The sequence below is a fragment of the Acipenser ruthenus genome, chromosome 35 (assembly GCF_902713425.1).
Source record: "Acipenser ruthenus chromosome 35, fAciRut3.2 maternal haplotype, whole genome shotgun sequence".
Lineage (NCBI taxonomy): Eukaryota > Metazoa > Chordata > Actinopteri > Acipenseriformes > Acipenseridae > Acipenser > Acipenser ruthenus.
The window spans coordinates 2,854,394-2,877,595 of record NC_081223.1 but is presented as its reverse complement, the minus strand read 5'-3'; the positions used below and the strand labels follow the sequence as shown (position 1 = coordinate 2,877,595).

Genomic DNA, 23,202 nt, shown 5'->3' with positions numbered 1-23,202 from the left:
CAGAGTAATCGCAGTGAATCGTACCTGATGTGTGGAGCCATTGCCTTGTGGGGCACTGTGTTCTCATATCACACACTAGCCCATGCATTATTCTCTGTTTAAAGAGAAGTGGCATATTTATGTTTTGGCCTGCTTTTTTGGGGTATATACACTGTCAGGGACTAGATGTTAAAGTTTTGTTTTTTTCCCTAAATTAAGAAATTCTAAAACTAAAACAAGTCAAACATTGCACCTAGAATTCGGTGTATAGTAGTCCTGGCTTTACTAGGAGTTTAATAAGACACACCTGAGCTTGTTGGCTATACACACTGGCTTATCAAGCTTGTAGTAAAAGCTGGAATGGGTGAAGCTGCTATGCAATAGGAGTGTTTATTGCCACTCCTGTGGTGCCGTTCTTCCTGTGAATTCCTTAACCCAGCGTTCCCAGACCTACATCGGGCCCGTTCTCATCTCTGTCAATCCTTTCAAACAGCTGCCCTACTTCACAGACAAGGAGATCGAGCTGTACCAGGGAGCTGTGAGTATCCACTGTGCGTGTGTGTGCGTGTGTGAGAACTGAACAGAAACACGTAACATGATTGTGTCTCTGGTTTTCTGAGTGCAGGAGGCTGTGTGTGTGTTCAGCAGGGACAGACAGGTCGTTGTGTTCCTGTTGTCTCTGAATGTTTGTCCTCAGCTCAGAGTCTCCACTGCAGAGCTCAGAGCAGGCTGTCTCACAACAGAGCAGCTCCCAGTGTGAGTTTCCACCTTGGAATGCAGCGCCATTACCGTGGTTACACACCTGGCTCCCGAAGCCAATCAGAGGAGGGCTGCCGGGAGGAGCAGTGAATGAGTAACCTGAGTGGGAGTGCTCTCTCCTCTCTCTCTCTCTCTCTCACCTGCCCGCTCGCTCAGGTGACCCGAGAGACTAAAATACTTCCATCTGGGCAGAGAGAGAGCGAGAGAGAGAGACTTATAAAATCCTTTAATCATTCCAATTAAAATGCATCACAATACTATATAGTAAAAACACAACAAAAATTAGACTTTTGCTGCCTCTGAGGATCAGCTGATGCCTCCCCAGCGCATAGCATTAAAATCTCAAAAAAACATTCTTCTTTAAAATACAAAAGGATCATAAATATAAATCAAAAACACATTAATAAAGCAGACTACGAGTACAAAATAAAAATTAACACTATATAAATACAAGAATGTCTCCCTCCTCACTCACCGAGCAGACAGCCTCTCCCACACACCATTTCTCCTGGAAGCCCTGCAGGTCGCTGACTAATTTAAAATAGGTGAAATCCACCATGAGCCTGCAGACCACCAGCACTCTAAAAAACCTGACCTCCTCAGTCACCCTGCACCTGTCCGCATGTTCCTCCGGGACTTTAAAATGGCTAATTTAGCCTGTCCGAAGAGGAAATTAATGAGCACACAGACGTTCCTGTGCTTCTGCCTGTAGGGGACCCCAAAGATGAACATCTTTTTTGTAAAAACCACCCCCAGGACCTGCAGCTGCTCCCTCAGGAGCTGGAAGAGGGGTTCTAATCTCTCACAGTCACTGTACTTGTGAAAAACAGTCTCCTCCTGCGAGCAGAAACTGCAGGTTGAGCTGAGATTAGGATCAATTCTGTGGAGGAGCCTGCTTGTCTCTTGCTCTCTTGTCCAGTGGGGGTCTGTACAGCACCCTCCATTCTGGGGTCCCCTCCTCTCCTAATGAGTAACCTGAGTGGGAGTGCGCTCTCTCTCTCTCTCGCTCGCTCTCTCTCTCTCGTCTGCCCGCTCGCTCGTGCAGGTGACCTGAGAGAGACAAAAATTCTTAGAGAACTGGGAGACAGTGCCAGGTGCTGGATACCTGTTTTGACCTTCTGAAGTTTCCTCTAGTACAGCAGAACCTGTTCTATCTGATTTCATTGGTTCCAGGGGTCCATCGGAGGGAGTCGTTGCTCTACATTGTAGTTGCTTTATTAACTTCGGGGGAATTATAAATGAACTGTCAGGTACAGCAGTGTGTCTAAAACATGGAAGTACAGCCCTGCAAGCAAAGAATTTCTGTGACAGTGATTGCAAAAGCACCCTGTGATACAGAATAGATTCATAAAGCAATCCCTGTGATACAGAATAGATTCCTAAAGGCACTAGCTGTGCTTTCTCATTCCATGCAAAGCAACACGACAGGTTTTTCTGCACTGAGCTGCTCACCTGAGACCAACAACAAGGAAGCACACACACACACACACACATGAACTGGCTTTGGAGGTCAGTGGAAAAACTTGTTTCTGTATTTAACAGTGTAGTGATTATATATGAATCCTTGGCTTTCTCGATTTCTTTTATGTAACATGAGTAAACTGGGCAGTTACGTGAAGAGGCAGCAACTGAATCCATTCTGTCATGCTAAGAGCTGAATTTACTGTTTGAGACCCCTAACACAATGTGCATTGATCAGGTTCCAGCAGTAGCGTTCAGTGGGTAGCAGCGTGTGGAAATGACCGTGCCGCAGGTCCATCGGGTAATACAGGGTGTGGCATCTTCCACAGATACGACAGGCTGCACTGTCCATGTGTGGTCATGCCGAGCCTGTCGCTTGAATGTTTTGTAACTCTGTTGTCTGCCTCCTCTGTTCAGGCCCAGTATGAGAACCCCCCTCATGTCTATGCCTTGGCTGACAACATGTACCGGAACATGCTGATTGATGCAGAGAACCAGTGTGTCATCATCAGGTAAGGGAGCAGGAGAGAGAGGAGGACCCTCCCCCTGCCTGCACACCGTTCACCCCCACTAGGGGGAGCCAACTCGCTAGCACACAATCTAACTGCTAGATACTTTACCTGCTGAGCTAGTCCAAGCAAACAGTGCTTCCTGCCTTCTAGTCTGAACCTAATCCCCTGTCACGCTGAGGATGTGGGTCGACACGCTTTGACCCGGGTTGAGCGAGACAAAATGCATGACTGCCGTTCCTGACCCGGGTAGATGCTAACCCCGGCAGAGCATGTCAGTGTGAAAGGGGCTCTAGTTGCAGGGATGGAAATGAGACTTCCATTGTGTAACAGTTTGATCTATTCCTGGAGTTTAATAAGACACTCCTGTGCTTGTTACCTATACACAGGGCTGATCAAGCTGGCTGTAAAACCTGGAATGGGTGAAACTGCTCAGCGATAGGAGTCTTACTGCCTTCCCTGGAGGTGCCCTGACCTGTCTAGACAATATGAAGGTGCCTGTCTGTAGCTACATGCAGACTGTTGATGTGTTTGATGTTCAGTAGTTCTGTTGTAATGATGTGTTAAGGTTTCCATTACAGCCCTGGGTATGGTCCCATACCTATTTAATGGCTATTTTCTCAATGTCAGATATACTGGACACTGGGCAGCACTAGGGGGTGCGTGTGTGTGCGTGTGCGTGTGTGTGTGTGTCCGCTTGTGTGCGTGTGTGTGTGTGTGTGTGTGTGAGGATTGTAACAGACGCATGATTTTTTTTTTTTTTTTGCAGTGGGGAGAGCGGTGCAGGGAAGACAGTCGCTGCCAAATACATCATGACCTACGTCTCCAAAGTGTCTGGAGGAGGACCCAAAGTGCAGGTACGCCGGGCTGGGCTATGTTTCTAGGCTGTGCTGTGTTTCTGGGCTGTTTCTGGGCTGTGTTGTGCTGTGGTGCTGTGCTATACTGGGAGTTTTAATGCAGCGGTGTACATGAAAAGCCACGGGCTGCGAGCAGTCATGCTATTGGCCGGGTGATGATACACTGCAGAGCAGAATAAGGAAAACCAAAAGAACACCGTCCGGAAGAAACTAGAAACAAAAGGTGTTGTGAACACGGCTGTGCACGGCTCCCACTGAAAGCAGGGCCCCCTGCACAGTCCTGTAATGCATCGTGTGAAAGCAGGGCCCCCTGCACAGTCCTGTTATACATCGTGTGAAAGCAGGGCCCCCTGCACAGTCCTGTTATACATCGTGTGAAAGCAGGGCCCCCTGCGCAGTCCTGTTATACATCGTGTGAAAGCAGGGCCCCCTGCGCAGTCCTGTTATACATCGTGTGAAAGCAGGGTCCATTGCACAGTCCTCTTATACATCGTGTGAAAGCAGGGCCCCCTGCACAGTCCTGTTACACATCGTGTGAAAGCAGGGCCCCCTGCGCAGTCCTCTTATACATCGTGTGAAAGCAGGGCCCCCTGCGCAGTCCTGTTACACATCGTGTGAAAGCAGGGCCCATTGCACAGTCCTGTTACACATCGTGTGAAAGCAGGGCCCATTGCACAGTCCTGTTATACATCGTGTGAAAGCAGGGCCCCCTGCACAGTCCTGTTATACATCGTGTGAAAGCAGGGCCCCCTGCACAGTCCTGTTGTACATCGTGTGAAAGCAGGGCCCCCTGCACAGTCCTGTTCTACATTGTGTGAAAGCAGGGCCCCCTGCACAGTCCTGTTCTACATCGTGTGAAAGTAGGGCCCCCTGCACAGTCCTGTTACACATCGTGTGAAAGCAGGGCCCCCTGCACAGTCCTGTTATACATCGTGTGAAAGCAGGGCCCCCTGCACAGTCCTGTTGTACATCGTGTGAAAGGAGGGCCCCCTGCACAGTCCTGTTATACATCGTGTGAAAGCAGGGCCCCCTGCACAGTCCTGTTGTACATCGTGTGAAAGGAGGGCCCCCTGCACAGTCCTGTTCTACATCGTGTGAAAGCAGGGCCCCCTGCGCAGTCCTGTTATACATCGTGTGAAAGCAGGGCCCCCTGCGCAGTCCTGTTATACATCGTGTGAAAGCAGGGCCCCCTGCGCAGTCCTGTTATACATCGTGTGAAAGCAGGGCCCCCTGCACAGTCCTGTTCTACATTGTGTGAAAGCAGGGCCCCCTGCACAGTCCTGTTATACATCGTGTGAAAGCAGGGCCCCCTGCACAGTCCTGTTACACATCGTGTGAAAGCAGGGCCCCCTGCACAGTCCTGTTATACATCGTGTGAAAGCAGGGCCCCCTGCACAGTCCTGTTGTACATCGTGTGAAAGGAGGGCCCCCTGCACAGTCCTGTTCTACATCGTGTGAAAGCAGGGCCCCCTGCACAGTCCTCTTATACATCGTGTGAAAGCAGGGCCCCCTGCACAGTCCTGTTATACATCGTGTGAAAGCAGGGCCCCCCTGCACAGTCCAGTTATACATCGTGTGAAAGCAGGGCCCATTGCACAGTCCTCTTATACATCGTGTGAAAGGAGGGCCCCCTGCACAGTCCTCTTATACATCGTGTGAAAGCAGGGCCCCCTGCACAGTCCTGTTATACATCGTGTGAAAGCAGGGCCCCCCTGCACAGTCCTGTTATACATCGTGTGCTATGCACAGGATGATCTCTGTGAACAGGATTAGATGCTCTGGGAGGTGATGCTTTCTGTTCTATGCAGTGTAGAGTAGTGGTTAGGGCTCTGGACTCTTGACCGGAGGGTCGTGGGTTCAATCCCAGGTGGGGGATGCTGCTGCTGTACCCTTGAACAAGGTACTTTACCTAGATTGCTCCAGTAAAAACCCAACTGTATAAATGGGTAATTGTATGTCAAAATAATGTGATATCTTGTAAGTCACCCTGGATAAGGGTGTCTGCTAAGAAATAAATAATGATATGCACAGGGTGATCTCTGGGAACAGGATTAGATGCTCTGGGAAGTGATGGGTGGATTTCTAATGCTTGATTTATATGTTCTAATTTAGAAGTCATTGTCATTTATTCACCTGAACCCTCAGAGCAATATTCCACAGGGTTTGGTCTTTCCATTCCCTTGTAATGGAGCAGCGGTCTGTACTCTCTGGTGAAGCCCCCTGCGCTGGGCATTCTTGCTTGATTGTGCCTCTCTCACTCTGACCTCTCCTTCTGTGTCGCAGCACGTTAAAGACATCATCCTCCAGTCCAACCCTCTGCTGGAAGCATTCGGCAACGCCAAGACTGTGCGCAACAACAACTCCAGCAGATTCGTGAGTGCGCCAGTCACATCCCAGCACCTTCAAACAGCGTCGCTTCCAACTGTGTGACTGCTGCTGTGCCAGGGATGCACACTTACCATTACAGCTCTGTTATTATTACTAGGGATGTTAAAAGTCTAGAGTTTAAACTTTGTTTTCCAAGTGTTAAGAGTTTTGAATCTTTCCTAAACGTTTAACCTGGTCAGAGATATGCAGGTCCAATCTAGAGGTTGGCTGCAGGGTTTATGCAGTGTGATGGGGAGGGTTAGGGTTAGGTCGGGGTTGGCTGTAGGGTTTATGCAGTGTGATGGGGAGGGTTAGGTTGGGGTTGGCTGCAGGGTTTATGCAGTGTAATGGGGAGGGTTAGGGTTAGGTCAGGTTTGGATGCAGGGTTTATGCAGTGTGATGGGGAGGGTTAGGTTGGGGTTGGCTGCAGGGTTTATGCAGTGTGATGGGGAGGGTTAGGGTTAGGTCAGGATTGGCTGCAGGGTTTATGCAGTGTGATGGGGAGGGTTAGGTTGGGGTTGGCTGTAGGGTTTATGCAGTGTGATGGGGAGGGTTAGGGTTAGGTCAGGATTGGCTGCAGGGTTTATGCAGTGTGATGGGGAGGGTTCGGTCGGGGGTGGCTGCATGGTTTATGCAGTGTGATGGGGAGGGTTAGGTTGGGGTTGGCTGTAGGGTTTATGCAGTGTGATGGGTAGGGTTAGGTTGGGGTTGGCTGTAGGGTTTATGCAGTGTGATGGGGAGGGTTAGGGTTAGGTCAGGGTTGGCTGTGTAGGGTTTATGCAGTGTGATGGGGAGGGTTAGGGTTAGGTCGAGGTTGGCTACAGGGTTTATGCAGTGTGATGGGGAGGGTTAGGGTTAGGTCGGGGTTGGCTGCAGGGTTTATGCAGTGTGATGGGGAGGGTTAGGGTTAGGTTGGGGTTGGCTGTAGGGTTTATGCAGTGTGATGGGGAGGGTTAGGGTTAGGTCGGGGGTGGCTGCAGGGTTTATGCAGTGTGATGGGGAGAGTTAGGGTTAGGTTGAGGTTGACTGTAGGGTTTATGCAGTGTGATGGGGAGGGTTAGGGTTAGGTCGGGGTTGGCTGCAGGGTTTATGCAGTGTGATGGGGAGGGTTAGGTTGGGGTTGGCTGTAGGGTTTATGCAGTGTGATGGGGAGGGTTAGGGTTAGGTCGGGGGTGGCTGCAGGGTTTATGCAGTGTGATGGGGAGGGTTAGGGTTAGGTTGAGGTTGACTGTAGGGTTTATGCAGTGTGATGGGGAGGGTTAGGGTTAGGTCGGGGTTGGCTGCAGGGTTTATGCAGTGTGATGGGGAGGGTTAGGGTTAGGTTGGGGTTGGCTGTAGGGTTTATGCAGTGTGATGGGGAGGGTTAGGGTTAGGTCGGGGGTGGCTGCAGGGTTTATGCAGTGTGATGGGGAGGGTTAGGGTTAGGTTGGGGTTGGCTGTAGGGTTTATGCAGTGTGATGGTTAGGGTTAGGTCGGGGTTGGCTGCAGGGTTTATGCAGTGTGATGGGGAGGGTTAGGGTTAGGTCGGGGGTGGCTGCAGGGTTTATGCAGTGTGATGGGGAGGGTTAGGGTTAGGTTGGGGTTGGCTGTAGGGTTTATGCAGTGTGATGGTTAGGGTTAGGTCGGGGTTGGCTGCAGGGTTTATGCAGTGTGATGGGGAGGGTTAGGTCGGGGTTGGCTGCAGGGTTTATGCAGTGTGATGGGGAGGGTTAGGGTTAGGTTGGGGTTGGCTGTAGGGTTTATGCAGTGTGATGGGGAGGGTTAGGGTTAGGTCGGGGTTGGCTGCAGGGTTTATGCAGTGTGATGGGGAGGGTTAGGGTTAGGTCGGGGTTGGCTGCAGGGTTTATGCAGTGTGATGGGGAGGGTTAGGGTTAGGTCGGGGTTGGCTGCAGGGTTTATGCAGTGTGATGGGGAGGGTTAGGGTTAGGTCAGGATTGGCTGCAGGGTTTATGCAGTGTGATGGGGAGGGTTAAGGTTAGGTCGGGGGTGGCTGCAGGGTTTATGCAGTGTGATGGGGAGGGTTAGGGTTAGGTCGGGGTTGGCTGCAGGGTTTATGCAGTGTGATGGGGAGGGTTAGGGTTAGGTCAGGATTGGCTGCAGGGTTTATGCAGTGTGATGGGGAGGGTTAGGGTTAGGTTGGGGTTGGCTGCAGGGTTTATGCAGTGTGATGGGGAGGGTTAGGGTTAGGTCGGGGTTGGCTGTAGGGTTTATGCAGTGTGATGGGGAGGGTTAGGGTTAGGTCGGGGGTGGCTGTAGGGTTTATGCAGTGTGATGGGGAGGGTTAGGGTTAGGTTGGGGTTGGCTGTAGGGTTTATGCAGTGTGATGGTTAGGGTTAGGTCGGGGTTGGCTGCAGGGTTTATGCAGTGTGATGGGGAGGGTTAGGGTTAGGTCAGGGTTGGCTGTAGGGTTTATGCAGCGTGATGGGGAGGGTTAGGGTTAGGTCGGGGTTGGCTGCAGGGTTTATGCAGTGTGATGGGGAGGGTTAGGGTTAGGTCGGGGTTGGCTGCAGGGTTTATGCAGTGTGATGGGGAGGGTTAGGGTTAGGTTGGGGTTGGCTGCAGGGTTTATGCAGTGTGATGGGGAGGGTTAGGGTTAGGTTGAGGTTGACTGTAGGGTTTATGCAGTGTGATGGGGAGGGTTAGGGTTAGGTCGGGGGTGGCTGCAGGGTTCATGCAGTGTGATGGGGAGGGGTTAGGGTTAGGTCGGGGTTGGCTGCAGGGTTTATGCAGTGTGATGGGGAGGGTTAGGTCGGGGTTGGCTGTAGGGTTTATGCAGTGTGATGGGGAGGGTTAGGGTTAGGTCGGGGTTGGCTGCAGGGTTTATGCAGTGTGATGGTTAGGGTTAGGTCGGGGTTGGCTGCAGGGTTTATGCAGTGTGATGGGGAGGGTTAGGGTTAGGTCGGGGTTGGCTGTAGGGTTTATGCAGTGTGATGGGGAGGGTTAGGGTTAGGTTGGGGTTGGCTGTAGGGTTTATGCAGTGTGATGGGGAGGGTTAGGGTTAGGTCAGGATTGGCTGCAGGGTTTATGCAGTGTGATGGTTAGGGTTAGGTCGGGGGTGGCTGCAGGGTTTATGCAGTGTAATGGGGAGGGTTAGGTCGGGGGTGGCTGTAGGGTTTATGCAGTGTGATGGGGAGGGTTAGGTCAGGGGTGGCTGCAGGGTTTATGCAGTGTGATGGTTAGGGTTAGGTCGGGGTTGGCTGCAGGGTTTATGCAGTGTGATGGGGAGGGTTAGGGTTAGGTCGGGGTTGGCTGTAGGGTTTAAGCAGTGTGATGGGGAGGGTTAGGGTTAGGTTGGGGTTGGCTGTAGGGTTTATGCAGTGTGATGGGGAGGGTTAGGGTTAGGTCGGGGGTGGCTGTATGGTTTATGCAGTGTGATGGGGAGGGTTAGGGTTAGGTCGGGGGTGGCTGTATGGTTTATGCAGTGTGATGGGGAGGGTTAGGGTTAGGTTGGGGTTGGCTGCAGGGTTTATGCAGTGTGATGGGGAGGGTTAGGGTTAGGTCAGGGTTGGCTGTAGGGTTTATGCAGTGTGATGGGGAGGGTTAGGGTTAGGTCGGGGTTGGCTGTAGGGTTTATGCAGTGTGATGGGGAGGGTTAGGGTTAGGTCGGGGTTGGCTGTAGGGTTTATGCAGTGTGATGGTTAGGGTTAGGTCGGGGTTGGCTGCAGGGTTTATGCAGTGTGATGGGGAGGGTTAGGGTTAGGTCGGGGTTGGCTGCAGGGTTTATGCAGTGTGATGGTTAGGGTTAGGTCGGGGTTGGCTGTAGGGTTTATGCAGTGTGATGGGGAGGGTTAGGGTTAGGTCGGGGTTGGCTGCAGGGTTTATGCAGTGTGATGGGGAGGTTTAGGTCGGGGTTGGCTGTAGGGTTTATGCAGTGTGATGGGGAGGGTTAGGGTTAGGTCGGGGTTGGCTGCAGGGTTTATGCAGTGTGATGGGGAGGGTTAGGGTTGGGTTAGGGTTAGGTCAGGGTTGGCTGCAGGGTTTATGCAGTGTGATGGGGAGGGTTAGGGTTAGGTCGGGGTTGGCTGTAGGGTTTATGCAGTGTGATGGGGAGGGTTAGGGTTAGGTTGGGGTTGGCTGTAGGGTTTATGCAGTGTGATGGGGAGGGTTAGGGTTAGGTTGGGGGTGGCTGTATGGTTTATGCAGTGTGATGGGGAGGGTTAGGGTTAGGTCGGGGGTGGCTGTATGGTTTATGCAGTGTGATGGGGAGGGTTAGGGTTAGGTTGGGGTTGGCTGCAGGGTTTATGCAGTGTGATGGGGAGGGTTAGGGTTAGGTCAGGGTTGGCTGTAGGGTTTATGCAGTGTGATGGGGAGGGTTAGGGTTAGGTCGGGGTTGGCTGTAGGGTTTATGCAGTGTGATGGGGAGGGTTAGGGTTAGGTCGGGGTTGGCTGTAGGGTTTATGCAGTGTGATGGTTAGGGTTAGGTCGGGGTTGTCTGCAGGGTTTATGCAGTGTGATGGGGAGGGTTAGGGTTAGGTCGGGGTTGGCTGCAGGGTTTATGCAGTGTGATGGTTAGGGTTAGGTCGGGGTTGGCTGCAGGGTTTATGCAGTGTGATGGGGAGGGTTAGGGTTAGGTCGGGGTTGGCTGCAGGGTTTATGCAGTGTGATGGGGAGGGTTAGGTCGGGGTTGGCTGTAGGGTTTATGCAGTGTGATGGGGAGGGTTAGGGTTAGGTCGGGGTTGGCTGCAGGGTTTATGCAGTGTGATGGGGAGGGTTAGGGTTAGGTCAGGGTTGGCTGTAGGGTTTATGCAGTGTGATGGGGAGGGTTAGGGTTAGGTTGAGGTTGACTGTAGGGTTTATGCAGTGTGATGGGGAGGGTTAGGGTTAGGTTGAGGTTGACTGTAGGGTTTATGCAGTGTGATGGGGAGGGTTAGGTCGGGGTTGGCTGTAGGGTTTATGCAGTGTGATGGGGAGGGTTAGGGTTAGGTCGGGGTTGGCTGCAGGGTTTATGCAGTGTGATGGTTAGGGTTAGGTCGGGGTTGGCTGCAGGGTTTATGCAGTGTGATGGGGAGGGTTAGGGTTAGGTTGGGGTTGGCTGTAGGGTTTATGCAGTGTGATGGTTAGGGTTAGGTCGGGGTTGGCTGCAGGGTTTATGCAGTGTGATGGGGAGGGTTAGGGTTAGGTCAGGGTTGGCTGTAGGGTTTATGCAGCGTGATGGGGAGGGTTAGGGTTAGGTCGGGGTTGGCTGCAGGGTTTATGCAGTGTGATGGGGAGGGTTAGGGTTAGGTCGGGGTTGGCTGCAGGGTTTATGCAGTGTGATGGGGAGGGTTAGGGTTACGTCGGGGTTGGCTGCAGGGTTTATGCAGTGTGATGGGGAGGGTTAGGGTTAGGTTGAGGTTGACTGTAGGGTTTATGCAGTGTGATGGGGAGGGTTAGGGTTAGGTCGGGGGTGGCTGCAGGGTTTATGCAGTGTGATGGGGAGGGTTAGGGTTAGGTCGGGGTTGTCTGCAGGGTTTATGCAGTGTGATGGGGAGGGTTAGGTCGGGGTTGGCTGTAGGGTTTATGCAGTGTGATGGGGAGGGTTAGGGTTAGGTCGGGGTTGGCTGCAGGGTTTATGCAGTGTGATGGTTAGGGTTAGGTCGGGGTTGGCTGCAGGGTTTATGCAGTGTGATGGGGAGGGTTAGGGTTAGGTCGGGGTTGGCTGTAGGGTTTATGCAGTGTGATGGGGAGGGTTAGGGTTAGGTTGGGGTTGGCTGTAGGGTTTATGCAGTGTGATGGGGAGGGTTAGGGTTAGGTCAGGATTGGCTGCAGGGTTTATGCAGTGTGATGGGGAGGGTTAGGGTTAGGTTGGGGTTGGCTGTAGGGTTTATGCAGTGTGATGGGGAGGGTTAGGGTTAGGTCGGGGGTGGCTGCAGGGTTTATGCAGTGTGATGGGGAGGGTTAGGGTTAGGTCGGGGTTGGCTGCAGGGTTTATGCAGTGTGATGGGGAGGGTTAGGGTTAGGTCGGGGTTGGCTGCAGGGTTTATGCAGTGTGATGGGGAGGGTTAGGGTTAGGTCGGGGTTGGCTGCAGGGTTTATGCAGTGTGATGGGGAGGGTTAGGGTTAGGTCGGGGTTGGCTGCAGGGTTTATGCAGTGTGATGGGGAGGGTTAGGGTTAGGTCGGGGTTGGCTGCAGGGTTTATGCAGTGTGATGGGGAGGGTTAGGGTTAGGTCGGGGGTGGCTGCAAGGTTTATGCAGTGTGATGGGGAGGGTTAGGGTTAGGTCGGGGTTGGCTGTAGGGTTTATGCAGTGTGATGGGGAGGGTTAGGGTTAGGTCGAGGTTGGCTGTAGGGTTTATGCAGTGTGATGGGGAGGGTTAGGGTTAGGTTGGGGTTGGCTGCAGGGTTTATGCAGTGTGATGGGGAGGGTTAGGGTTAGGTCGGGGTTGGCTGCAGGGTTTATGCAGTGTGATGGGGAGGGTTAGGGTTAGGTTGAGGTTGACTGTAGGGTTTATGCAGTGTGATGGGGAGGGTTAGGGTTAGGTCGGGGTTGGCTGCAGGGTTTATGCAGTGTGATGGGGAGGGTCAGGGTTAGGTCAGGGTTGGCTGTAGGGTTTATGCAGTGTGATGGGGAGGGTTAGGGTTAGGTTGGGGTTGGCTGCAGGGTTTATGCAGTGTGATGGGGAGGGTTAGGGTTAGGTCGGGGTTGGCTGTAGGGTTTATGCAGTGTGATGGGGAGGGTTAGGGTTAGGTTGGGGTTGGCTGTAGGGCTTATGCAGTGTGATGGGGAGGGTTAGGGTTAGGTCGGGGTTGGCTGTAGGGTTTATGCAGTGTGATGGGGAGGGTTAGGGTTAGGTTGGGGTTGGCTGTAGGGTTTATGCATTGTGATGGGGAGGGTTAGGGTTAGGTCAGGATTGGCTGCAGGGTTTATGCAGTGTGATGGGGAGGGTTAGGGTTAGGTCGGGGGTGGCTGCAGGGTTTATGCAGTGTGATGGGGAGGGTTAGGGTTTGGTCAGGATTGGCTGCAGGGTTTATGCAGTGTGATGGGGAGGGTTAGGGTTAGGTTGGGGTTGGCTGTAGGGTTTATGCAGTGTGATGGGGAGGGTTAGGGTTAGGTCGGGGGTGGCTGCAGGGTTTATGCAGTGTGATGGGGAGGGTTAGGGTTAGGTCGGGGTTGGCTGCAGGGTTTATGCAGTGTGATGGGGAGGGTTGGGGTTAGGTCGGGGTTGGCTGCAGGGTTTATGCAGTGTGATGGGGAGGGTTAGGGTTAGGTCGGGGTTGGCTGCAGGGTTTATGCAGTGTGATGGGGAGGGTTAGGGTTAGGTCGGGGTTGGCTGCAGGGTTTATGCAGTGTGATGGGGAGGGTTAGGGTTAGGTCGGGGTTGGCTGCAGGGTTTATGCAGTGTGATGGGGAGGGTTAGGGTTAGGTCGGGGTTGGCTGCAGGGTTTATGCAGTGTGATGGTGAGGGTTAGGGTTAGGTCGGGGGTGGCTGCAAGGTTTATGCAGTGTGATGGGGAGGGTTAGGGTTAGGTCGGGGTTGGCTGTAGGGTTTATGCAGTGTGATGGGGAGGGTTAGGGTTAGGTCGAGGTTGTCTGTAGGGTTTATGCAGTGTGATGGGGAGGGTTAGGGTTAGGTTGGGGTTGGCTGCAGGGTTTATGCAGTGTGATGGGGAGGGTTAGGGTTAGGTCGGGGTTGGCTGCAGGGTTTATGCAGTGTGATGGGGAGGGTTAGGTCGGGGTTGGCTGCAGGGTTTATGCAGTGTGATGGGGAGGGTTAGGTCGGGGTTGGCTGCAGGGTTTATGCAGTGTGATGGGGAGGGTTAGGGTTAGGTTGAGGTTGACTGTAGGGTTTATGCAGTGTGATGGGGAGGGTTAGGGTTAGGTTGAGGTTGACTGTAGGGTTTATGCAGTGTGATGGGGAGGGTTAGGTCGGGGTTGGCTGCAGGGTTTATGCAGTGTGATGGGGAGGGTTAGGGTTAGGTCGGGGTTGGCTGCAGGGTTTATGCAGTGTGATGGGGAGGGTTAGGGTTAGGTTGAGGTTGACTGTAGGGTTTATGCAGTGTGATGGGGAGGGTTAGGGTTAGGTCGGGGTTGGCTGCAGGGTTTATGCAGTGTGATGGGGAGGGTTAGGGTTAGGTCAGGGTTGGCTGTAGGGTTTATGCAGTGTGATGGGGAGGGTTAGGGTTAGGTTGGGGTTGGCTGCAGGGTTTATGCAGTGTGATGGGGAGGGTTAGGGTTAGGTCGGGGTTGGCTGTAGGGTTTATGCAGTGTGATGGGGAGGGTTAGGGTTAGGTCGGGGTTGGCTGCAGGGTTTATGCAGTGTGATGGGGAGGGTTAGGATTAGGTCAGGGTTGGCTGCAGGGTTTATGCACTGTGATGGGGAGGGTTAGGGTTAGGTCGGGGTTGGCTGCAGGGTTTATGCAGTGTGATGGGGAGGGTTAGGGTTAGGTCAGGGTTGGCTGCAGGGTTTATGCAGTGTGATGGGGAGGGTTAGGGTTAGGTTGGGGTTGGCTGTAGGGTTTATGCAGTGTGATGGGGAGGGTTAGGGTTAGGTCGGGGGTTGGCTGCAGGGTTTATGCAGTGTGATGGGGAGGGTTAGGGTTAGGTCGGGGTTGGCTGCAGGGTTTATGCAGTGTGATGGGGAGGGTTAGGGTTAGGTCAGGGTTGGCTGTAGGGTTTATGCAGTGTGATGGGGAGGGTTAGGGTTAGGTTGGGGTTGGCTGTAGGGTTTATGCAGTGTGTTGGGGAGGGTTAGGGTTAGGTCAGGGGTTGGCTGCAGGGTTTATGCAGTGTGATGGGGAGGGTTAGGGTTAGGTCGGGGTTGGCTGTGTAGGGTTTATGCAGTGTGATGGGGAGGGTTAGGGTTAGGTCAGGGTTGGCTGCAGGGTTTATGCAGTGTGATGGGGAGGGTTAGGGTTAGGTTGGGGTTGGCTGTAGGGTTTATGCAGTGTGATGGGGAGGGTTAGGGTTAGGTCGGGGGTTGGCTGCAGGGTTTATGCAGTGTGATGGGGAGGGTTAGGGTTAGGTCGGGGTTGGCTGCAGGGTTTATGCAGTGTGATGGGGAGGGTTAGGGTTAGGTCGGGGTTGGCTGCAGGGTTTATGCAGTGTGATGGGGAGGGTTAGGGTTAGGTTGAGGTTGACTGTAGGGTTTATGCAGTGTGATGGGGAGGGTTAGGGTTTGGTCGGGGGTGGCTGCAAGGTTTATGCAGTGTGATGGGGAGGGTTAGGGTTAGGTCGGGGTTGGCTGTAGGGTTTATGCAGTGTGATGGGGAGGGTTAGGGTTAGGTCGAGGTTGGCTGTTGGGTTTTATGCAGTGTGATGGGGAGGGTTAGGGTTAGGTTGGGGTTGGCTGCAGGGTTTATGCAGTGTGATGGGGAGGGTTAGGGTTAGGTCGGGGTTGGCTGCAGGGTTTATGCAGTGTGATGGGGAGGGTTAGGTCGGGGTTGGCTGCAGGGTTTATGCAGTGTGATGGGGAGGGTTAGGTCGGGGTTGGCTGCAGGGTTTATGCAGCGTGATGGGGAGGGTTAGGGTTAGGTTGAGGTTGACTGTAGGGTTTATGCAGTGTGATGGGGAGGGTTAGGTCGGGGTTGGCTGCAGGGTTTATGCAGTGTGATGGGGAGGGTTAGGGTTAGGTCGGGGTTGGCTGCAGGGTTTATGCAGTGTGATGGGGAGGGTTAGGGTTAGGTCGGGGTTGGCTGTAGGGTTTATGCAGTGTGATGGGGAGGGTTAGGGTTAGGTTGGGGTTGGCTGCAGGGTTTATGCAGTGTGATGGGGAGGGTTAGGGTTAGGTCGGGGTTGGCTGCAGGGTTTATGCAGTGTGATGGGGAGGGTTAGGGTTAGGTCAGGGTTGGCTGCAGGGTTTATGCACTGTGATGGGGAGGGTTAGGGTTAGGTCGGGGTTGGCTGCAGGGTTTATGCAGTGTGATGGGGAGGGTTAGGGTTAGGTCAGGGTTGGCTGCAGGGTTTATGCAGTGTGATGGGGAGGGTTAGGGTTAGGTTGGGGTTGGCTGTAGGGTTTATGCAGTGTGATGGGGAGGGTTAGGGTTAGGTCGGGGGTTGGCTGCAGGGTTTATGCAGTGTGATGGGGAGGGTTAGGGTTAGGTCGGGGTTGGCTGCAGGGTTTATGCAGTGTGATGGGGAGGGTTAGGGTTAGGTCAGGGTTGGCTGTAGGGTTTATGCAGTGTGATGGGGAGGGTTAGGGTTAGGTTGGGGTTGGCTGTAGGGTTTATGCAGTGTGATGGGGAGGGTTAGGGTTAGGTCAGGGGTTGGCTGCAGGGTTTATGCAGTGTGATGGGGAGGGTTAGGGTTAGGTCGGGGTTGGCTGTGTAGGGTTTATGCAGTGTGATGGGGAGGGTTAGGGTTAGGTCAGGGTTGGCTGCAGGGTTTATGCAGTGTGATGGGGAGGGTTAGGGTTAGGTTGGGGTTGGCTGTAGGGTTTATGCAGTGTGATGGGGAGGGTTAGGGTTAGGTCGGGGGTTGGCTGCAGGGTTTATGCAGTGTGATGGGGAGGGTTAGGGTTAGGTCGGGGTTGGCTGCAGGGTTTATGCAGTGTGATGGGGAGGGTTAGGGTTAGGTTGGGGTTGGCTGCAGGGTTTATGCAGTGTGATGGGGAGGGTTAGGGTTAGGTTGAGGTTGACTGTAGGGTTTATGCAGTGTGATGGGGAGGGTTAGGGTTAGGTCGGGGTTGGCTGCAGGGTTTATGCAGTGTGATGGGGAGGGTTAGGGTTAGGTTGGGGTTGGCTGTAGGGTTTATGCAGTGTGATGGGGAGGGTTAGGGTTAGGTCGGGGGTTGGCTGCAGGGTTTATGCAGTGTGATGGGGAGGGTTAGGGTTAGGTCGGGGTTGGCTGCAGGGTTTATGCAGTGTGATGGGGAGGGTTAGGGTTAGGTCGGGGTTGGCTGCAGGGTTTATGCAGTGTGATGGGGAGGGTTAGGGTTAGGTTGAGGTTGACTGTAGGGTTTATGCAGTGTGATGGGGAGGGTTAGGGTTAGGTCAGGGTTGGCTGTAGGGTTTATGCAGTGTGATGGGGAGGGTTAGGGTTAGGTTGGGGTTGGCTGCAGGGTTTATGCAGTGTGATGGGGAGGGTTAGGGTTAGGTCGGGGTTGGCTGCAGGGTTTATGCAGTGTGATGGGGAGGGTTAGGGTTAGGTCGGGGTTGGCTGCAGGGTTTATGCAGTGTGATGGGGAGGGTTAGGGTTAGGTCAGGGTTGGCTGCAGGGTTTATGCACTGTGATGGGGAGGGTTAGGGTTAGGTCGGGGTTGGCTGCAGGGTTTATGCAGTGTGATGGGGAGGGTTAGGGTTAGGTCGGGGTTGGCTGCAGGGTTTATGCAGTGTGATGGGGAGGGTTAGGGTTAGGTTGGGGTTGGCTGCAGGGTTTATGCAGTGTGATGGGGAGGGTTAGGGTTAGGTCGGGGGTTGGCTGCAGGGTTTATGCAGTGTGATGGGGAGGGTTAGGGTTAGGTTGGGGTTGGCTGTAGGGTTTATGCAGTGTGATGGGGAGGGTTAGGGTTAGGTCGGAGGTTGGCTGCATTGTTTATGCAGTGTGATGGGGAGGGTTAGGGTTAGGTCGGGGTTGGCTGTGTAGGGTTTATGCAGTGTGATGGGGAGGGTTAGGTCAGGGTTGGCTGCAGGGTTTATGCAGTGTGATGGGGAGGGTTAGGGTAAGGTTGGGGTTGGCTGTAGGGTTTATGCAGTGTGATGGGGAGGGTTGGGGTTAGGTCGGGGTTGGCTGCAGGGTTTATGCAGTGTGATGGGGAGGGTTAGGGTTAGGTCGGGGTTGGCTGCAGGGTTTATGCAGTGTGATGGGGAGGGTTAGGGTTAGGTCGGGGTTGGCTGCAGGGTTTATGCAGTGTGATGGGGAGGGTTAGGGTTAGGTCGGGGGTGGCTGCAGGGTTTATGCAGTGTGAGGCGGAGGGTTAGGGTTAGGTCAGGGTTGGCTGTAGGGTTTATACAGTGTGATGGGGAGGGTTAGGTTGGGGTTGGCTGCAGGGTTTATGCAGTGTGATGGGTAGGTTATTTATTCAATATTTATTGAGATGCTTTCCTCATACACACATCAATGCTGTGCACATGCAGTCTCATCCACACTGATGTTTAGAGCTCACAAACATCCCCAATGTGTTCAAGTTTAAATGTTTAAGAAATTAAACAGAATGTAACATTCACAGTTTTTACAATGCACGCTCACTGTCTGTGTTTCTGTCTCTTTCTCTGTCTGTCACTCGGTCTCTGTGTGTGTCTGTCTCTTCTCTCTCTCTCTCTCTCTCTCTCTCTCTGTCTCCTCTGTCTGTCTGTCTGTCTGTCACTCGGTCTGTGTCTCTCCCTCTCTCCCTCTCTCCCTCTCTCTCTCTCCCTCTCTCTCTCTCTCTCTCTCTGTCTGTGTCTCAGGGGAAGTACTTTGAGATCCAGTTTAGTCGAGGGGGGGAGCCCGATGGTGGCAAGATCTCCAATTTCCTCCTGGAGAAATCCAGAGTGGTGAGCCAGAACCAGGGAGAGAGAAGCTTCCACATCTTCTACCAGGTGAGCCTGCCTGAGGAGCAGAGGTCTAAACTAGCCTGCACCCCTACCCTCCACCCCACTGAGGAGCAGAGGTCTAAACTAGCCTGCACCCCTACCCTCCACGCCCTGAGGAGCAGAGGTCTAAACTAGCCTGCACCCCTACCCTTCACCCTCCACGCCCTGAGGAGCAGAGGTCTAAACTAGCCTCCACCCCTACCCTTCACCCTCCACCCCCTACCCTCCACGCCCTGAGGAGCAGAGGTCTAAACTAGCCTCCACCCCTACCCTTCACCCTCCACCCCCTACCCTCCACGCCCTGAGGAGCACAGGTCTAAACTAGCCTGCACCCCTACCCTTCACCCTCCACGCCCTGAGGAGCAGAGGTCTAAACTAGCCTCCACCCCTACCCTTCACCCTCCACCCCCTACCCTCCACACCCTGAGGAGCAGAGGGCTAAACTAGCCTCCACCCCTACCCTTCACCCTCCACCCCCTACCCTCCACACCCTGAGGAGCAGAGGGCTAAACTAGCCTCCACCCCTACCCTTCACCCTCCACCCCCTACCCTACTAATCTATTGTTGCAGTACATGTGTCATTCAATTCATGGAACAGGTTATTTATTGTATGTGTTATGTATATAGAGTGTTATGTACATAGACTTGTAATTCTTGCCTGTCAGACAAAAAGGTAGCAGATCTGGTGCTGTCCGCCTGCCAACAGAGTGTATTTGGACTGTAGCAGTGTGATGTTGTTTTGTAAGTGTTCTCCCTGCCTCTCTGTCCACTCACAGCTGCTAGAAGGAGCCTCTCCGGAGCACAGGGAGAACCTGGGCATCGCCGGCCCTGATTATTACTACTACCTCAACCAGTCCGGCACCTACAGAGTGGAGGACATGAACGACAAGCAGGAGTTCAGCGAAACCATGGTGAGGAGCTCTGAGACGCACTTCTCTAACATCCTGTTGTACTGAAGCCCGTGCAACAGTAATATGCTTCCCCACAGTCTGCATGGAGCAGACATCTCAGATGTGTGAGGGAAGCAACATACAGAGAGCGACACAAATCCATTCAGACTGAGCTCTCCACAGAAATCAAGGGAGTGTCGCTGCTGTCGACTTACCAAATCCAAGAGAAACACTTGAAGAAACAGCTGCTTGGGCTTGTGATGATCGCTGCTTTTCTTAGACTCTGGAGAACAGCGATCCACACAAACCCAAGCAACTGTTTCTTCACTCGTTTCACTCGTAAATTAGCAGCAATGACCCTCGTCTGACTGTCAGCCCCCGATTTCTGTGGAGAGCTTGATCAGAACAATTGGTTCATGCAGCACTGATAATGTATCAAACAGGTAAGAAGCGCAGCATTGGGAGATGTTGTTCTGAGAATAGGTACCAGTTCCTTGTTGCTGGTCTCTGTGACCGGTTCTCTCTCTGTGTCTCTCCCCAGAACGCGATGGCTGTGGTGGGGCTCAGTGCTGAGGAGCAGAGCACCGTGCTGCAGATCGTCGCTGGGATCCTGCACCTGGGAAACCTGTCCTTCCAGGAGTCTGGGAACTACGCTGTCGTGGAGAGCGAGGACTGTGAGTGTCGCTGCACAGCAACACAGCATCACTTCAGAGAGTCCTGGGGATATCTAGCACTGTCACATCATACACAGCATCGCTTCAGAGAGTCCTGGGGATATCTAGCACTGTCACATCATACACAGCATCGCTTCAGAGAGTCCTGGGGATATCTAGCACTGTCACATCATACACAGCATCGCTTCAGAGAGTCCTGGGGATATCTAGCACTGTCACATCATACACAGCATCGCTTCAGAGAGTCCTGGGGATATCTAGCACTGTCACATCATACACAGCATCGCTTCAGAGAGTCCTGGGGATATCTAGCACTGTCACATCATACACAGCATCGCTTCAGAGAGTCCTGGGGATATCTAGCACTGTCACATCATACACAGCATCGCTTCAGAGAGTCCTGGGGATATCTAGCACTGTTACTGTCACATCATACACAGCATTGCTTCAGAGAGCTGTCCTGGGACAGGGTTTCCCAATCTGGGGGCCTCTGAGTGGTTTCAGGGTGGCTGTAGCACCGAGGGGCATTGCCAGTGTCTTTGTTGCCTCATATTAGCTGCTGTGAACTTGTCTGGAGAATCCTAAGTGCCGGGACTGTCAGCCTTCCTCATGCCATTGAAATCATGGTTCAGTGTGACTGCCACTCAGCTACATGGATATAGACACAGAGAGAGTAGGGGGCTGACTGGGTTGAAAGGTCGCTCATTGTTTTGAATGGACTGAGGAAGGCAGTTCGGTCCCAGCAATTAAGATTCTCCAGGTGAGCTGAAAGTGAGATTTAGAGATTCAGTGACAGGGACTCAGTACAGGAGCAATAGGACCCTGAACCCTCCGAATGATGCAAACACCAGACGTAGTTACGGGGATTTACAAAGCAATTGAATGATGTTAGAAGCTACAGTTTAACATGTGATGTCAGTGCTGGCTCCCTGTGTGAATCCCCTCCTCCCTCCTCAGTCATGTGATGTCAGTGCTGGCTCCCTGTGTGAATCCCCTCCTCCCCTCCTCAGTCATGTGATGTCAGTGCTGGCTCCCTGTGTGAATCCCCTCCTCCCCCCTCAGTCATGTGATGTCAGTGCTGGCTCCCTGTGTGAATCCCCTCCTCCCCTCCTCAGTCATGTGATGTCAGTGCTGGCTCCCTGTGTGAATCCCCTCCTCAGTCATGTGATGTCAGTGCTGGCTCCCTGTGTGAATCCCCTCCTCCCCCCTCAGTCATGTGATGTCAGTGCTGGCTCCCTGTGTGAATCCCCTCCTCAGTCATGTGATGTCAGTGCTGGCTCCCTGTGTGAATCCCCTCCTCCCCCCTCAGTCATGTGATGTCAGTGCTGGCTCCCTGTGTGAATCCCCTCCTCCCTCCTCAGTCATGTGATGTCAGTGCTGGCTCCCTGTGTGAATCCCCTCCTCCCTCCTCAGTCATGTGATGTCAGTGCTGGCTCCCTGTGTGAATCCCCTCCTCCCTCCTCAGTCATGTGATGTCAGTGCTGGCTCCCTGTGTGAATCCCCTCCTCCCCTCCTCAGTCATGTGATGTCAGTGCTGGCTCCCTGTGTGAATCCCCTCCTCCCCTCCTCAGTCATGTGATGTCAGTGCTGGCTCCCTGTGTGAATCCCCTCCTCCCTCCTCAGTCATGTGATGTCAGTGCTGGCTCCCTGTTTGAATCCCCTCCTCCCTCCTCAGTCATGTGATGTCAGTGCTGGCTCCCTGTGTGAATCCCCTCCTCCCCTCCTCAGTCATGTGATGTCAGTGCTGGCTTCCTGTGTGAATCCCCTCCTCCCCTCCTCAGTCATGTGATGTCAGTGCTGGCTCCCTGTGTGAATCCCCTCCTCAGTCATGTGATGTCAGTGCTGGCTCCCTGTGTGAATCCCCTCCTCCCTCCTCAGTCATGTGATGTCAGTGCTGGCTCCCTGTGTGAATCCCCTCCTCCCTCCTCAGTCATGTGATGTCAGTGCTGGCTCCCTGTGTGAATCCCCTCCTCCCCCCTCAGTCATGTGATGTCAGTGCTGGCTCCCTGTGTGAATCCCCTCCTCAGTCATGTGATGTCAGTGCTGGCTCCCTGTGTGAATCCCCTCCTCCCCTCCTCAGTCATGTGATGTCAGTGCTGGCTCCCTGTGTGAATCCCCTCCTCCCCTCCTCAGTCATGTGATGTCAGTGCTGGCTCCCTGTGTGAATCCCCTCCTCCCTCCTCAGTCATGTGATGTCAGTGCTGGCTCCCTGTGTGAATCCCCTCCTCCCCCCTCAGTCATGTGATGTCAGTGCTGGCTCCCTGTGTGAATCCACTCCTCCCTCCTCAGTCATGTGATGTCAGTGCTGGCTCCCTGTGTGAATCCCCTCCTCCCCTCCTCAGTCATGTGATGTCAGTGCTGGCTCCCTGTGTGAATCCCCTCCTCTCCTCCTCTCCCCCAGTCCTGGCGTTTCCGGCCTACCTCCTGGGTGTCGATCAGGAGCGTCTGAAGGAGAAGCTGACGAGCCGCACGATGGACAGCAAGTGGGGGGGCAAGTCAGAGAGCATCGCCGTGACGATGAACACGGAGCAGGCCAGCTTCACACGCAATGCCCTCGCCAAGGCCCTGTACTCGCGGCTCTTTGACTTCCTCGTGGACGTGAGTGAAGAAAGAGAGAGACCCACACTGCAGGGATAGAGGCAAAGAATTATACAGAGAGAGAGAGAGACCCACACTGCAGGGATAGAGGCAAAGAATTATACACAGAGAGAGAGAGACCACACTGCAGGGATAGAGGCAAAGAATTATACAGAGAGAGACCCACACTGCAGGGATAGAGGCAAAGAATTATACACAGAGAGAGAGAGAGAGAGAGAGAGAGAGAGAGAGAGAGAGAGAGAGAGAGAGACCACACTGCAGGGATAGAGGCAAAGAATTATACACAGAGAGAGAGAGAGAGAGAGAGACCCACACTGCAGGGATAGAGGCAAAGAATTATACACAGAGAGAGAGAGACCACACTGCAGGGATAGAGGCAAAGAATTATACACAGAGAGAGAGAGAGACCACACTGCAGGGATAGAGGCAAATAATTATACACAGAGAGAGAGAGACCCACACTGCAGGGATAGAGGCAAAGAATTATACAGAGAGAGAGAGAGAGAGAGAGAGAGAGACCCACACTGCAGGGATAGAGGCAAAGAATTATACACAGAGAGAGAGAGAGAGAGAGAGAGAGAGAGAGAGAGACCCACACTGCAGGGATAGAGGCAAAGAATTATACACAGAGAGAGAGAGAGACCCACACTGCAGGGATAGAGGCAAAGAATTATACAGA

At 53.4% G+C, this 23,202-nt stretch overlaps 1 protein-coding gene across 1 annotated transcript in view; it reads left to right on the top strand.

The window, feature by feature from the left end:
• Nucleotides 1-23,202, top strand: part of LOC117395647 (unconventional myosin-Ie) — a 61,031-nt gene that overhangs the window by 4,057 nt on the left and 33,772 nt on the right. Inside the window, exons 3-10 of the mRNA XM_059007446.1 lie at nucleotides 428-517; nucleotides 2,617-2,711; nucleotides 3,478-3,565; nucleotides 5,849-5,938; nucleotides 18,236-18,367; nucleotides 19,138-19,272; nucleotides 19,793-19,925; nucleotides 22,327-22,523. Of these exons, the coding sequence (XP_058863429.1) occupies nucleotides 428-517; nucleotides 2,617-2,711; nucleotides 3,478-3,565; nucleotides 5,849-5,938; nucleotides 18,236-18,367; nucleotides 19,138-19,272; nucleotides 19,793-19,925; nucleotides 22,327-22,523 (960 nt within the window). The remainder of the gene's footprint in view (nucleotides 1-427; nucleotides 518-2,616; nucleotides 2,712-3,477; nucleotides 3,566-5,848; nucleotides 5,939-18,235; nucleotides 18,368-19,137; nucleotides 19,273-19,792; nucleotides 19,926-22,326; nucleotides 22,524-23,202) is intronic.